At 41.6% G+C, this 17,432-nt stretch overlaps 1 protein-coding gene across 1 annotated transcript in view; it reads right to left on the reverse strand.

Moving 5' to 3' along the window:
* Window positions 1-17,432, reverse strand: part of LOC132817667 (sperm-associated antigen 16 protein) — a 1,000,178-nt gene that overhangs the window by 398,099 nt on the left and 584,647 nt on the right. The window contains exon 12 of the mRNA XM_060828166.1: window positions 6,513-6,698. Within this exon, the coding sequence (XP_060684149.1) occupies window positions 6,513-6,698 (186 nt within the window). The remainder of the gene's footprint in view (window positions 1-6,512; window positions 6,699-17,432) is intronic.

The raw sequence follows: 17,432 nt of genomic DNA on the forward strand, positions 1-17,432 counted from the left end.
AAATTCAGTAGGATTACTGCAACTTACCTCCCTTGTACCATCATCCCTGTTACCCAAAAAAGATAGCATTGCATAAAAGAGCATTTTGGCGAAAACTTATCGGTCAAGGTGAGAAGAAATTAACTCCATGCCTTTGTGTAGCCAATGAAACTTTGCATTATCTTTGTGAATTATGGCCCACAGATGACATTTTTAAGATTTCTTGTGATTACTCCTGCTTCATAGATATGACTATGGTTAATCTGCAGTGACGAATTACTTGCTCAAGATTGCCCATGAACATGATTTGTATCCCACATACTTGCTCACTACGTGCATTTCACATGCAGGGTACTGTGATTGTAGACGTCTTCACTCCATATTATTTAAGTGGCTGATTAATGCAATTGCCCCTTAAAAGGCCTCACATCATCCGCAAGTAGAACCCCTATGCTCTGACAGAGAGAACCCTGCATATTATGGGTGCATTTCAGATCTTCACAGAGAGTGTCGCAGGCTCAGCCTGGTAATACAGTGGAGTCACCAGTCCTTCATGTTCCTTTTTTCTTTGCATTCCCTATTGATCCCATCAGTTCTAAGCTTCCACATTACCATCCAACTCTTTCATTTAAGTTTCCATCTACCAGCATTATCACTTAAGACCTGATCTTACAATTTAGTTGTGACAATCATCATGATGCACTGCCCCCAAGAAATCTAGAATGATAGTGACTGTTGATCCCTACCCATCTCCCCATAACTCATGTCTTCCAATGCACTATTGTCTCCCAACTTTACATGTCACCTGTCATCTGACACATTTGTTGCCACCTCGCATTTCAACATGCTGCCTCCATAATCCCATAATTGACTTCCCCAACTTCCCGACAATATCAGACACCCAGGACTGACTGTGCACATTCCCTTACCAACTTGAAAGGATAGCCATAACTGATAAGTGACACAGACTAACCTTTGTGTGCTGTCTGACTGATTTACTGAATCCCCAGACTGTTTGCACTGGACCCATAGTAATGATTTTGACCCACTTGCCAGACTACATGGAACATTTGCCTCTAACCACCTTGAGCAGCCAACTGAACAATGTCCAAGCCCCTGAACTGAGATTGGATTATATGCTAGTCTGACTGTGGCTATACCCATAACTTGAGACCTCCTTGACTTGACCAAGGACTATTCTACTTTGACTTTGAAACATGGACATTTAGCTGAAGTACATGTAGTGTTTTGCATATAAGCAGGTGTGATGTTGATGTGGCACAGTGCCATTGAGCAACATGTCAATCCATTGACTGATCAATGCTGACAACTATGATAAGCTTTGGATGTGTGCATGCATTGAACAGTAAGGCAGGACAGAAATAATGTGAGCTTAGGTTATACATAAATATGTAGCTTTTGACTTTGAAATGTCTAAAATCCTGGCATGCATAATATAAGAATGTAAGTTAACAAGATTTCTCTGGTCAGAATCCATGCCTCTTAAAAGAATAGCTGTATTATTGCCCACACACTTATTAGATTAAATTGCAAGTAAATATGTCTGTGTTGTATTGAAGGTCAAATACAAACACAATTTTGAACATGTAACACAAGTGAATTAAAAATTAATATAAATGTTAATAAAAAGGAAATGAAAACCATTAGTAATCAGTCTAACAATCAAGGAAACACCTTTCAGTATTAAGGTCAGTTTTTCAGCAAGGTCATTTGTAATAAAAAGATAAATGTGTTTCCTCTCAAAAAGAATTTCATTCTCACTGAGTCGAGTATTGACGTTAGCAATTCTTCTGTTGTAATGCAGCCAGTTAATGCTTTTTTGGAGATATTTTATGAAAGCATTTTTTTGCACTCAATATATATGAATTGAGAACTAACAATATCAATTGAGATAAGATTTACACCTTAGTTTGTATGTCTTAATGGGGATACATGAATTCACAAAATTCCTTATTCATTGTTAGCTTCTGCTATTCACCATTCACATAGGTCCAAAATGCTTGTTGTTAATGGCCAAGACGATCATAAATTTTAAATCAGGAAAAAATATCGATTTATTTGCCACTGTGTTTTGTTAGAAATTTTCTTGTGAATATTGAATGTAGATCAACTAAACCTGTCCATTCCTGTACACAATCTCATGGAATACCTTTTCATTTATTATCAATAGGCAAACACAACCTTGTGCTGATAAAGCTATTGCACACTCGAGGTGAAATCTTGTTGTAATCCTCCTTGACATGTATGATGGAATGAGGCCATTTAATCCGGTGTACGGTTATGGCTGGGGAATCCATCACCATCCCATCTTCACTCCAAACAAGTCTGTGGTGGGAAGGCCCATGGTTAAAGTCATAGACTCATAGAGTCATAGAGATTTACAGCACAGAAACAGACCCTTTGGTTTAACTCATCTATGCTAACCAGATATCCCAACCTAATATCGTCCCACCTGCCAGCACCTGCCCCATATTCCTCTAAACCCTTCCAATTCATATACCCATCCAGATGCTTTTAAAATGTTGCAATTGTAATAGCCTCCACCACTTCCTCTGGCAACTCATTCCATACATGTACCATCCTTTGTGTGAAAAGGTTGCCCCTTAGGTCCCTTTCCCCTTTCCCCTCTCATGTTAAACCTATGCACATATGTTTTGGACTTGCCCACCAAAGGGAGAGACTTTGTCTATTTATCCTATCCATGCCCCTCATGATTTTGTAAACCTCTATCAGGTCACCTCTCAGCCTCAAATGCTTCAGGGAAAACAGCTCTAGCATATTCAACCTCTCCCTATAGCTCAAATCTTCCAACCCTAGCAACATCCTTGTCTGAACCTTTTCAAGTTTCATGACATCCTTCCAATAGGGAGGAGACCAGAACTGCACACAATATTCCAACAGTGGCCTAACCAATGTCCTGTACAGCCACGACATGACCTCTCAGTTCCTCTCAATACTCTGACCAATAAAAGAAAGCATACCAAACACCTTTTTCACTATCCTATCAACTGCGACTCCACTTTCAAGGAGCTATGAACCTGCTCTCCAAGGTCTATTTGTTCAGCAACACTCCCTAAGACTTTACCATTAAGTGTATATGTCCTGCTAAGACTTGCTTTCTCAAAATGCAGCACCTCGCATTTATCTAAATTAAACTCCATCTGCCACTTCTCAGCCCATTGGCCCATCTGATCAAGATCCCATTGTAATCTGAGGTAACTTTCTTCACTGTCCACTACACTTCCAATTTTGATGTCATCTGCAAACTTACCAACTATATCCTTTATTGTCACATCCAAACCATTTACATAAATAACGGAAAGTGACCCGGCACAGATCCTTGTGGCACTTCACTGGTCACAGGCCTCCAGCCTGAAAAACAACCCTCCACCACCACCCTCTGTCTTCTACCTTTGAGCCGGTTCTCTATCCAAATGGCTAGTTCTCCATGTATTCCATGAGATATAATCTTGCCAACCAGTCCCATGGGGAACCTTGTCAATCGCTTTACTGAAGTGCATATAGATCATGTCCACCACTCTACCCTCATCAATCCTTTTTGTTACTTTTTCAAAAAAACTCAATCAAGTTCATGAGACATGACTTCCTACCCACAAAACCATGTTGACTATCCCTAATAAGTCCTTGCCTTTCCAAATACATGTACATCCAGCCCCTCAGGATTTCCTCCAACAACTTGCCCACCCACCGCTGACATCAGGCTCACTGGTGTATAATTCGCTGGCTTGTCCTTAACATACTTCTTAAACAGTGGCACCACACTAGCCAATCTCCAGTCTTCTGCCACCTCACCTGTGACTATTGACGGTACAAATATCTCAGCAAATGGCCCAGCAATCACTTCCCTAGCTTCCCACAGGGTCGTGGGGTACACCTGATCAGGTCCTGGGGATTTATCCACTTTTATATGTTTCAAGACATTCAGCAATTCCTCCACTGTAATATGGACATTTTTCAAGATGTCACTTTCTATTTCCCCACATTCTATATCCTCCATGTCCTGTTCCACAGTAAACACTGATGCAAAATACTCATTTGGTATCTCCCCCATCTCTTGCGGTTCCACACAAAGGCCGCCTTGCTGATCTTTGAAGGGCTTTATTCTCTCCCTAGTTACCCTTTTATCCTTAATGTATTTGTAAAAACCCTATGAATTCTCTTTAACTCTACTTGCCAAAGCAAGTTCCTTTTTGCCCTCCTGACTAATCTCTTAAGTATACTCCTATTGCCTTTATACTCTTCTAAGGATCCATATGATCTACCTGACATCTGCTTCCTTCTTTTTCTTAATCAAACCCTGAATTTCTTTAGTCATCCAGCATTCCCTACACCTATCAGCCAGTTAAGGCCCTCATGCAGCCACTATTATTATTAACCTCATGACAGGTGGAGGGCTCACTATATGATAAAGAATTTTTGGCATGTTTACCTACTGGTGGACAAGGAAGGGCTATACCAAAAGCCACCGTGACTTTGCTGATGATCTCTATACAACTATAACTCTTCCCCTGTAACTCCAAATCCATGAACAGCATTCCACCATTCTTCACATGTGACCTGGGTCATGGAACTCTGGTGGATGTCTTTCCAGCAGCAGCTAGCCCTCTCCATAGGTACTGCTATTCAAAAGAGCTGCTGGTCTCTGATTGGTTAGTAATCCTAATCCACGGGCAAATTGTAGAATCCTTCAACTGTCAGTGGCCTATCAAGTGTCCAATTGGCTTGTTATAATGGAAGGCATTCCCAGAAAGAGTGACTCAAGCTTTCAAACCCCAGTCAATGTCTGAGACTTTCTCTGGGGGAATAAAATTCTGTCCACCAGCTCCTCAAGCGCAAGAGTTGAAAGTGCAGGGTTGAATTAAAAGTTCTAAACTTTTCAACTTCTGGGTCTCTGTTCAGAAGGAATAATTTTGTTACAGGGGTGTCAATAAAGATGATGAGGTATCAGTCTTTAATTTAACGTTGACTGATTTATTAACCTTAAATTAATAACGTTATTAATTTAACGTTAATACTACAGACGGGAGGTGGAAGACCTGGAAAAATGGTGGGATGTTACTCATGTCCCTTTCCACATTAACGGCACAGAGGTGGAATGAGTGGAGAGTGTCAAGCTCCTGGGAGAGGTCATCTACAACAGGCTTTCTTGGACTCTTCATGTGAATGTACTGGTTACAAAGGCCCAATAACATTTCTTCTTCCTCAGGCAGCCTAGAAAATTTGGCATGACAGTGAATCTTCATGCCAACTATTATAGGTGCGCCATCGAGCGCATTCTATCTAGATGTCACTTGATTGGCAACTGTACCATTCAAGATCAAAGATGGTTACAGAGAGTGATAAACTTGGCCCGGATAATCAAAAGGCCAACCTCCCATCTATAGAATCCACCTTCCTGGTCCGCTGTCAAGGAAAGGCCGCCAGCATTCTCAAAGATCCATCCCACCTGGCAATGATTTTCTACAACCTCTATCATCGAGGAGAAGGTACAGAATCCTGAACACATGCATCAGCTGGTTTTGAAACAGTTTCTACCCTACTGTTGTTGGAATACTGAATGGACTCACAAACTCTTAGCATTCGCCTGTACCTATGTTTTGGTTTTTGCTGCTGTTTATCTATTAATTACTTATCTATGCTATTTAACTATGTGATTTGCCTGTATTGCTCGCGAGACAAAGCTTTTCACTGTTCCTCAGTACACGTGACAAAAAATTCAATTCAATATTGAACTTTTAATTCCAAAGATGACGGCAGTTATAAATTCAGTGACTGTCTGCCAGAGTGCACTGTGGCCCCATGGAATAACATTCCTGTACAGAGTCAGGAAAACTTCAAACAAAACGGAGAGATACCGACTGGCTTGACTGATGGGGGTCCTCTGGGCATCTGAAGTTGGCCAATACTACTTCTGGCCCTGTTGAGACTACAAAGCTGATGGCCAATCCTGCTGACCCCTTTTCTTTGAGACAAGATTATCCCTGAATCAGGGAAAATCTCATGCCCAGCTAGGTAGGGCATTTAATGCCACTTTGGGGCATTAAATGGCTGCAGAACAGTTAGTTTTGGCTTAGATATATTACATGCTGACTCTCTGGTGGTGAGGTGGGAAATGCCATTTTCTGACAATATCTACCTTATGATTCGAAGATGAATAATTTAAAGTGTTTGCAAGTTGGTCATCATAAGGGAGCTGCATATGAATCACGAGCAAAATTTCAGTGCACAACAAATATTCAGTTGAAACTTTGCAAAAAAATGCCTTGCCTCAAATTTCTTTGTTGGTTTTCATACAAAGACTTTGATGTTTGTAGTTGAATGCATACTCATGTGAGATCGAGTTAACGGTAGACACCAAGACCAAGTGTAAGCTTTGTTGTTTATGCATGCTGAGAGTTACCCTACCAAATCATTGAGTGATTACTTAGAGTTGTCAGTAACATCCAATGTGAAAACTCAGCTAGACCTAAATAAGAAAAATATGTCCTTACCTGTTAATATCCCAGATCTTAACAGTGTTATCCATGGAACAAGATGCTACAAAGTCACCACAGCTGTGCCATGAACAGCCCCAGACAGCATGAAGATGGCCAGTAAACGTGAATGCACATTCAACCTTCGCAAAATCCCAAATCTTCACTGTTTTGTCTCCACTGGTGGTAGCTAGCATATTTCCACTGCAGAAAAAGGAAATCATAGCACGACATTATGGTTTTCATATATTTTGTTCATTTTGTCTGTTGCATTCTTGTATACTTCATCAGAATTTGGAGCAGCAATTGGCCTTTAACATTCAAGTTCTGACATGTTGTTATACAGATCAGATGCAGATGTCCACAATTCCATTAATATCAGGAGTTCGCAGAATAATAATATTCAAGAAGATATGAACATTAGAGGATGAATCAAAATTTACAAACTGATATTAAATACAAGACTGTCTCAAAACATAACTAAATTTTTAAATTAAAAATTCTAATTCTATAATTGAGCATTTCCATTGAGAAACCTTTACCAAGACATACCCAAGTCATATCCTTGAGTTTTAAGTCAATTAAATAAAAAAAAGTTTGGTGTATTTTGTTTTGTAGATTCAGGTCTAATTTAGAACACTTACTTTGATTAAAACATTTTTTAATCAAATGTCTTTTCCAGAATAAAAGAATAATAGTGCAGCTGGGAAGCAATTTTTAAAAAATCTCATATTGTAATTTGTATTTTGAAACAAGTCCAAAAATTGTCAGTCTGCTCAGGTCCTGATGCTGGTACATTTCCTGAAGGAAACCTCCTGTAATAGGTTAGGTAATAGGCAAAGTGTCCTACTGCTTCAAGAGAAGCACTTGATGAAAAGAACAATATCAGGATTTTTTTGTCTGAAGATTTCTGGGACTTTTTGAATTGATGTAAGATGACAGGGAAAATGTTTTAAAACAACCCTTGATTACTCCCTTCAAAAATAGCACACAGAATATGTTTATAGAATAAAATATATGGAAAGGGTTTTTTTGACTTACTGGTCCACCAATGTTCTTATCTTGCACATGAGCCACCTTCTAATCTTCTAACATTTCACCAAATTACTTTATCAAACATCTTCATTATAATGAAACCAACCATTAGATCACCCCTCCACCTTCTCTTTCGAAAAAGAGGGCCAGCCTGCCCAATCTTTAGACAAATCTAATTATCTTTCTATTTAATTTCCAAGTCATATAAATCAAAATAAAAAATCTAACAAGAAATTTCACAATTGCAAACAGGAAGTTGTGAATCCTCAATAAATATTTAATAAGATATTCATACTTTATTCAATAGTAAACCTGCAAATCTATGTTATGCTGCCAACCGTACCTCATCCATGTCAGAAACATTAGTAGACCACATACCTCGAGTCAGTTCTGTAATTCAGTGACCTGTTTGAGTCTGATCTTTGGAAAAGTTCCTGTAAACTTGTAAACTGGGTCACTTGCAATGGTAACCATTATATGGGTAAGCTTGTGAGATATTACTATCATTGCAGTATTTTGTAGAGCACATTGTTTCAATAAACATCAGTTGGGTATATCCCCTTCTGGGAACAGCCTTGGATTATTGATATCCAAGAGTAAACAGAACCCGTAAGGTATGATGCTCGACCCAAAGTCATACACCAGTTGGAAGGTGCTCAGGTGCATTGTGGAGCCCCGTCAGTACGTAGCTCTACTCTGATAAAATTAGAATTAGAATCCCTACAGCGTGGAAACAGGCCATTTGGCCCAACAAGTCCACACCTGCCCTCCGAAGAGTATCCCACCCTGACCCATTCCCCTACCCCTATTACTCTACATTTCTCCAAACTAATGCACCTAGCCTACACATTCCTGAACACTACGGCCAATTCAGCTAACCTGCACACCTTCAGATTGTGGGAGGAAACTGGAGCATCCAGAGGAAATCCATGCAGACATGTGGAGAATCTGCAAACTCCACACAGCCTGAAGCTGGAATTGAGGTCACTGGTGCTGTGAGGCAGCAGTGCGAACCACTGAGCCACCATGCTGTCTATTTCACTATGGCCCCAAGATCCTGAATGTCCCTTAGGCCCCTGCACCCCACAATCTGAGCCACTTTCTAAATGTGTCTTTTGAGTGTTTCCTGTATGATTGCTGGTCTGCACACCATCTACCTCAACTCTTATGTTCACTGTCTTGATGTGAGTATTTGCCACTGGGTGCAGGGATCACTAGCGGAGGGCTCTCTACATGAGAGTCCTCCCCCTTTCCACTGGGGACCTGTGGTTCAGGGATTTGCACATGGCAGTCCCCTATAACTGGAGATTGTGGCAGTCATGAACTTCCTGCCAAAGTGTTTATTTTATGGTGCTGTGGGCTCTATGGAACCTGTACATATTGGTTGTGGGCAATTGCACTCCCTTTTTAGTTATTTGAAAAATCTTCTGTTGTGTTTTTAGTTGCACTTCTGCCCCATTCTCCTGGTCTTTGGATACCTGGTCAGGAGAGGTGTGGACAGGTCTGCTCATAGGTCTGCTCCTGGGCCCAGCTAGGCTAGCAATAAATAGATCCAAGTGATGGATTTGGACAGGGGCATTTCTGCTGATTGCCTGATTGCCGTGCTTCTTCCACGGTTACATTCTAGCCGGGGTGTCCCTGGAGAAGCAGCACTCAGTATCCACCAATACTTATGATGCCTTTAGGGAGAAGTGGGCACTACAGGGGATATAGTGCTTTATTTCCTCCTCCAACTCCATTTCGATTTAGTCCCTCCTTCCTTCCCTACCCTTCTCCCTCACTTTTTAGATCATAGAATTGCCCTTAACGGGCTTTGCTTGTTAATGTTTCATTAGCACATTTGTGTTTTCCTAATGGTGGAAAAAAATATACAATAAAGTCTTTGCACAATGAAAAAAAAATGTTGTGAACCTAGTAAAGCTCAAGAAAAAACAGGATTACTTGCATGTAAAACAGCATAAGCAGAAAATGATAGGCAAAACTAAGCAATCTCATACCAACAGATCAAATCTAAATTCTTCAGTTCTACCACATTCAGTCATGAACATGATGGACAATTAAACAACTGAATGGAGGAGGAGGCTCCATAAATACTCACATCCTCAATAATGGGGACCTCAGCATATCAGTGCAAAAGTTAAGCATTTGCAACAATTTTCATCAGATCCACTTCGGCCTCCTCCATAAGTCCCAGATATTCAGATGTCAGAGTTCAGCCAATTCAATTCGCTCAACAACGACGTCAAGAAATATCTGGAGCCACTAAATACTGCAAGGCCTATGAACCTTGACAATATTCTGACAAAAAGTACAGAAGATTTGTTTTCAAGAACTTGCTGCACCCCAAGCCAAATTGTTCCATTTCAGTTACAACACTGCCATCTACTCGACAATGTGGAAAATTGTCCATGTCTATCCTGCACATAAAAAGCAAGACGACTCCAACCCTGCCAAATACCACCCCAGCAGTCTACTCTTGATCATCAGCAAATTAATGGAAAGTGCTATCAACAATGCTATCAAGCAACACTTGCTCAGCAATAACTTGCACACTCAGGCTCAATTTTTGTTCTGCCAGTCACTTAGCTCCTGACCTCATTACAACCTTAGTTAAAAAATGGATACAGGAGCTGAATTCCAGAAGCGAGGTGAGAATGATTGCCCTTGATGTCAAATTTGCACTTGACCGAATATGGCATCAAGAATCCCGAGTATAACAGCTGGCTTTTCTGTTGGTTGGAATCATACCTGACATAAAGGAAGATGATTGTTAAAAGGTTAATTACTTCAGCTCTAGGACTTTGCTACTGGGTCCCTCAGCATAGTGTCTGAGGTTACAAGACCATATGACATAGGAGAAAACTTAGGCCTTTCCGTCCATCACATTTGCTGCACCATTTGTTCTTGGCTGTTATATTTCTCAAACCAATTCTCCTGTAATTCTCTGTAACCTTGAATCCCCTTATTAATTAAGAACCTATCGATCTCTGTCTTAAATACACTCAATGACTTGGTCTCCACAGCCTTCTGTGGAAATGAGTTCTATAGATTCACCACCCTCCGGCTGAAGGAATGCCTTCTATTTCAATTCTAAAAGGCCATTCCTTCGTACCAAGACTATGTCCTTGGGCGCTAGTCTCTCTTATTAATGAAAACATCTTCTCCATATCCACTTTATCCAGGACTCTGAGTATTAGAGTCATAGAGATGTACAGCATGGAAACAGACCCTATGGTCCAACTGGTTCACGTTGACCAGATATTCCAACTCAATCTGGTCCCACCTGCCAGCACCCGGCCCATATCCCACCAAACCCTTCCAATTCATATACCCAATCCAGATGCCTTTTAAATGTTGTAATTATACCAGCCTCCACCACTTCCCCTGGCAGCTCATTCCATACATGAACCACCCTCTGCGTGAAAAGATTGCCCCCTTAGGTCTCTTTTATATCTTTCCCCTCTCACCCTAAACCTATGCCCTCTAGTTCTGGACTACCCCACCCCAGAGAACAGACTTTGTCTATTTATCCTACCCATACTCCTCATGATTTTATAAACCTCTATAAGGTCACCCCTCAGCCTCCGATGCTCCAGGGAAAATAGCCCCAGCCTATTCAACCTCTCCCTATAGCTCAAATCCTTCAACCCTAGCAACATTCTTGTAAATCTTTTCTGAAACCTTTCAAGTTTCATATCTTTCTGATAGGTAGGAGATTAGAATTACATGCAATATTCCAACAGTGGCCTAACCAATGCCCTGTACAGCCGCAACATAACCTCCCAACTCTTGTACTCAATACTCTGACCAATAAAAGAAAGCATATCAAATGCCTTCTTCACTATCCTACTTACCTCAGACTCCACTTTCAAGGAGCTATGAACCTGCACTCCAAGGTCTCTTTGATCAGCAACACTCCCTTGGACCTTACCATTAAGTGTACAAGTCCTGCTAAGATTTGCTTTCCAAAAATGCAGCACTTCGCATTTATCTAAATTAAACTCCATCTGCCACTTCTCAGTCCATTGGCCCATCTGATCAAGATCCCGTTGTAATCTGAGGTAACCTTCTTTGCTGTCCACTACACCTCTAATTTTGGTGTCATCTGCAACTTACTAACTATACCTCTTATGCTCACAACTAAATCATTTATATTAATGACGAAAAATAGTGGACCCAGATCTTTGTGGCATTCCACTGATCACAGGCATTCTGTAAATTTTGATGAGATTTCCCCCAACCTTCTCGACCCAATGTCCTCAACCACTCCTCATTTGACAATCCCTTCATCCCGAGGATCATTCTTGTGAACCTTCTCTGCACTTCTTCCAACTCCACCACATCCTTCGTTAGATACAGGGCCCAAAACCGCTCATACCCTTCCAAGCGCAGTCTGACCAGAGCATTATACAGAGTCAAAGAATGTGGTGCCGGAAAAGCACCGCCAGTCAGTCAGCATGACCGGCTGTGCTTTGCCAGCACCACACTCTTCGACTCTGATCTCCAGCATCTGCAGTGCTCACTTTCTCCCAGAGCTTTATACAACCTTAGCAACATATCTTTGCTCTTGTATTCTAGCCTTCTCAAAATGAATGCTAACATTGCATTGTCTTCTAACTGCCAACTGAAAGTTCATGTTAACCTGAAGAACATCCTGAACTCGGACTCCTAACCCCCTTGGTGCTTCAAATTTCCAAAGCCTTTCCCCATTTAGAAAACAGTCTGCGTCTCTATTCTTGCTACTGAAATGCATAACTTACACTTTCTCACATTGTATTCCATCACCCCATTGCCCACTATCCTAGCCAGTCCATGCCCTTCTGCAACTTCCATGCTACCTGCCCCTTCACCTATCTTTGTGACACCTGCAAACTTAGCAACAATGCCCACACTGTCTTATTGTTCCTTCGTCCAGATCGTTAATGTGTAACATATGGTCCAAACACTGACTCCACTAGCGGAACTCCACTGGTGACCAGCTTCTATTCTGCAAAAAGACTTCCATATCTCTATTTTCTGTCTTCTGCAAATCAACCAATCCTCTACCCATGCCAGTAGCTTGCCCCAGCAAGCATGGGCTGTTATCTTATTTAGCAGCCTCTTGTCTGGCACCTTGTCAAAGACATTCTGGAAGTTCAAATACATCATGTTCACTGGCTCTCTTTTGTCCAACATGCACATTACCTCGCCAAAGAATTCTAACAGACTTATCAGGGACAACCATCCTTGACAAAGCCATGATGACTCAGCTCAATTTAGCATGCATTCCAAGTACTCCGCAATCTCATCCTTAATGGACTCTAAATTCTTAGCAATGAATGAGCTCAGGTTAACCTGTCTCCAATGTCCTGTCTTCTGCCTCCATCCCTTCTTAAACAGGGGTGTTACAATCGGGATTTTCCAATTCTCTGTGCCTCCTTGACTCTAGAGATTCTTGAAAGATCACCATTAACACGTCTGCAATCTCCTTCTGAACCTTGGGGTGTAGTCCTCTCAGCTTCTCCAGCACTTTCTCCTTAGCGATGCTACTACACCCATCTCTGCCTACCTGATTCTCTTGAAGTTCTGGTGTGCTACTGGTGCCCTCCACCATGAAAACTGATGCAAAGTATCGATTCAGTTCTTTTTTTATTAGATTAGATTACTTACAGTGTGGAAACAGGCCCTTCGGCCCAACAAGTCCACACCGACCCGCCGAAGCGCAACCCACTCATACCCCTACGCTTACCCCTTTACCTAACACTATGGGCAATTTGGAATAGCCAATTCACCTGGCCCGCACATCTTTGGACTGTGGGAGGAAACCGGAGCACCCGGAGGAAACCCACGCAGACACGGGGAGAATGTGCAAACTCCACACAGTCAGTCGCCTGAGTCGGGAATTGAACCCGGGTCTCCAGAGCTGTGAGGCAGCAGTGCTAACCACTGTGCCACCGTGCCGCCCAAACTACATCTACATCTTTGGTCCCCAGTAGTCTTTATCAATGACATACCCTTCACAATAAGATCAGAAATGGGAATGTTTGCCAATTATTGCATAACATTCAGCTCTATTCACAACTCAGATTTTTCGTCTATCCATGTCCAAGTACAGCAAAATTGAACAATATCCAGATTTGGGATGACAAGTGGCAAATGACATTTGTACCAAACTACTGCCAAACAGTGATCATCTCCACCAAGAGAGTATCTAACCATTACCCCTTGACATTCAATGGCATTGTCATCCTTGAATTCTCCACTTTCAACATTCTGAATGTTACCTTGGATCAGAATGTTGATCCAAGCCATATAAATCTTATGGCTGCAAGAGCTGGTCAGAGGCTAGGAATCCTGCAGTGGGTAACTTACCTCCTGACTCCCAAACCCAGTGTAATATCTCCAAGGCAGAAGTCAACAGTGTGATGGAATACACTAGTGAGGATGAGTGTAGTTTCAAAAACATTCATGACACTTGACACTATGCTGGACAAAGCTGCCCACTTGATTGGCACCACATCCACTGACATTGACTGTCTCCACCATTTATGCTCAGCACCAGCTGTGTGTACCATTGACCAGATGTACTTCAGAATTTTATCAAAGTTCCTCAGATAACCCCTTCCAAACTCAAAACCATGACAGCCTAGATGGTCAAGGGCAACAGAAACATGGGAACATCTCCAGCTGCATGTTCCTCTCTGATCCACACACCATCCTCATGTGGAAATATATTGTTTTTCCTTCATTGTCACTGGGTCAAAATCCTGGCACTCCTTCCCTAATGGCATTTTTGTGTACCTAAACTAAATAGACTGCAGCAGTTCATGAAGGCAACCCACCATCTTCTCATGAGCAAGTAGAGATGGGCAATAAATGCTGGCCCAGCCAGCGACACCTACGGTTCATGAATGAAACCGAACCACAATAATATTGCTACATTAGAGAAATGATCCATGTTTCCACATTAATCCTATGTCGAGTCACCTTCTTGGATGCAAGAATAAGGAAACTAATGGCCAAACATTTTCAACATTTTTAAACAACATTTTTATTAAACTCAGATCAAAATTGGTGAAAGAAATTATGTCAAGTTAATTAATTCTGCATTTCGCATTTAGCACTTTCATGTAGGCATAATCAAAACAAATTAAGGGTTTAATCAAATAAAAGCAAGTTGTTTTAGACTATCACATAATAACCAAGGAGTGACAAACCTTTTTTAAATATTTGATTAGATTCCCTACAGTGTGGAAACAGGCTCTGCGGCCCAACAAGTCCACACTGACCCTCCGAAGAGCAACCCATCCAGACCCATTTCCCCCTGACTAATGCACCTAACACTATGGGCAATTTAGCATGACCAATTCACCTAGCCTGCACATCTTTGGACTGTGGGAGGAAACCAGAGCGCCAGAAGGAAACCCACGCAGACAGGGGACGAATGTGCAAACTCCACATAGACAGTTGCCTGAGACGGGAATTGAACTCAGGTACCCTGGCGCTGTGAGGCAGCAGTGCTAACCACTGAGCCACCCACAAGCCTAACTTTTCTCTCAGTAATGTGTTGGACAGTTTGTAATTTAGAGTGTTGGAATTTTGACCTTGTGATAATCCCCAGATTTTTCAGAAACATCTTTGATTTTATAATTCACATCGCAGGTTTCAAATCCTTCCATGGCTTTCCCCCACTCAATTTCTACTACCTTCGAAGATTGCTGCACTATCATTTTAGCCTGTTGTGAAATCACAATCACAACTGCACTACAATTGGTGACTGTTCTGTCATTTGTCTAGATCCCAAACTCTGAAATCCTTGTCCACAATATTCCATCACTCCCTCTTGTTTTCTTCTTTTAAGAAAATTCTTAAAGCCTAGCTTTATGATCAAGCTTTTGACAGTTGTTCTTCAGAGAATCATAGAATCCCTACAGTGTGGAAACAAGCCATTTGGTTTATCAAGTCCACATCGACCCTCCGAAAGCATCTCATCTAGACCCACCCTTCCCTACCCTATCCCTGTAATTGTGCATTTCCCATGGCTAATCCACCTAACCTCCACATCCCTGGACACTATGGGCAATTTAGCTTGGCCAATTTACCTAACTGGCACATCTTTGGACTATGGGAAGAAACTGAGTACCTGGCGGAAACCCACACTGACACAAGAAGAATGTGCAAACTCCACAGAATGTGAAATCAAATCCAAATCGCTGGCATTGTGAGGCAGCCATGCTAATCAGTGAACCAATGTGCCGCTGTTGTTGTAATTCCTTTTGCAGTCCTCAGGCAGCAGAGGGAAGCTATTAAAATTAATAAAAAGGTCCAAGTGTTTAGTTACTGGAGAGTCACTGGCCAGGATTATTTTAAAAACTGGCCTACATATTTATGGTCATAGTTTCCAGTGTGGAAACAGGCCATTAGACCAACAAGTCCACACCAACCCTCCGAAGAGTATCCCACCCAGACCCATTCCCCTATATTTACCCTAATTAATGCATCTAACCTACACATCCCTGAGCATTATGGGCAATTTAGCATAGCCAATTCACCTAACCCGCACATCTTTGGATTGTAGGAGGAAACCGAACCATCCGGAGGAAACCCACTCAGATCCGAGGAGAATGTGCAAACTCCACACGGACGTCGCCTGAAGCTGGCATTGAATTCAGGTTCCTGGTGCTGTGAGGAGTAGTGCTAACCACTGAGCCATCATGCCACCCTCATGTCGATTAACAAGAGAGGCAAAATTAATTATTTAATGGAATGTCTTCATTAATGATGAGTTGCAGTGAGAGGTAAACTTCTGTGCAAGATCAATTTTGACAATTTAAAACAGATTAATAATGGAAATCTTAAATTCCAAAATTTGCAACTTGATAGGTCTAAACCTTTTGAAAGATATGTCTATCAAAAGTTAGTTGGACTGGGTTTAGACAGCATTAACCTTGAGATAACACTTTGCAAACAAGTTCACTAACAATGTTGCACTAATAATTTTACATTACAGTAACCTGATTTAGAGGTAATAAAGCAATTTTGGACTGAATCATACACTTTATTTTTGGCAAAATCCAAATTGTGCGAGATTTGTGAAGGGTTTTTTGCTACGAGGCATAACAACTCTTCTTGCCATATTTTACCAAACACACTGCATTGTTAATCAATTTCACCTCTAAAGGTCTCTCATATTGGATTTCTGCCATACTCCATTCCCAGAACAACTCGCTACTCAGTGGATATCTGCCCAACTGGGATCCTTCCTTTCAAACTATCTTTAAAAGACCACTGTCTATCCGATGAGCACTGGTATTCTGAAGTTGAATTTCTCATTGATGGACAGTTTCAGAACATGGCAGAGATGGGGAAAATAGCATCATGTTTCTCAAAAAGGGACCTGGAGATCTTAGTAGATAGGCCAGTATTAAGGAGAGGTATCCTCTTGCTGGCAGAAGAAAACACACCACCAGACCTTGCCAGGATGGTGTGAGGTCACTAAACAGGCTAGCACACAGCCTGCATAGAGCAGAGGAATGGTCAGCAATGCAGAAAGAAGATCAATGTCCTTCTCCACTCTGCCAAGGTAAATGACACACTCTTTGCCTTGTTAACTTACACTCACTCTATTTCTACTACTGAACCCACCTCACAGCAAGGCCACTCTCACTATTGTAAGTAATACCTTTTTTCTCTCACTGTCTCTCTCACATAATAACCCTTCTAGTCCTCTGTGCTGGCTCCTCAGTCCCTCAAAACTCTTCACAAACATTTCCTCACAGGTATCAGCACAAGCAGCTGCATCAGCTAGGTCTGAAGTTACCACCCACTGTAAATTCACTCATTACCCAATTTTTGCTTATTAGAGGAGATGGTAGCCTGTAACAGGGCAGATAGAGTATGTATGGGTTGAGTGGTACCGGCATC

Source organism: Hemiscyllium ocellatum, chromosome 7 (genome assembly GCF_020745735.1).
Source record: "Hemiscyllium ocellatum isolate sHemOce1 chromosome 7, sHemOce1.pat.X.cur, whole genome shotgun sequence".
NCBI classification, from domain to species: domain Eukaryota; kingdom Metazoa; phylum Chordata; class Chondrichthyes; order Orectolobiformes; family Hemiscylliidae; genus Hemiscyllium; species Hemiscyllium ocellatum.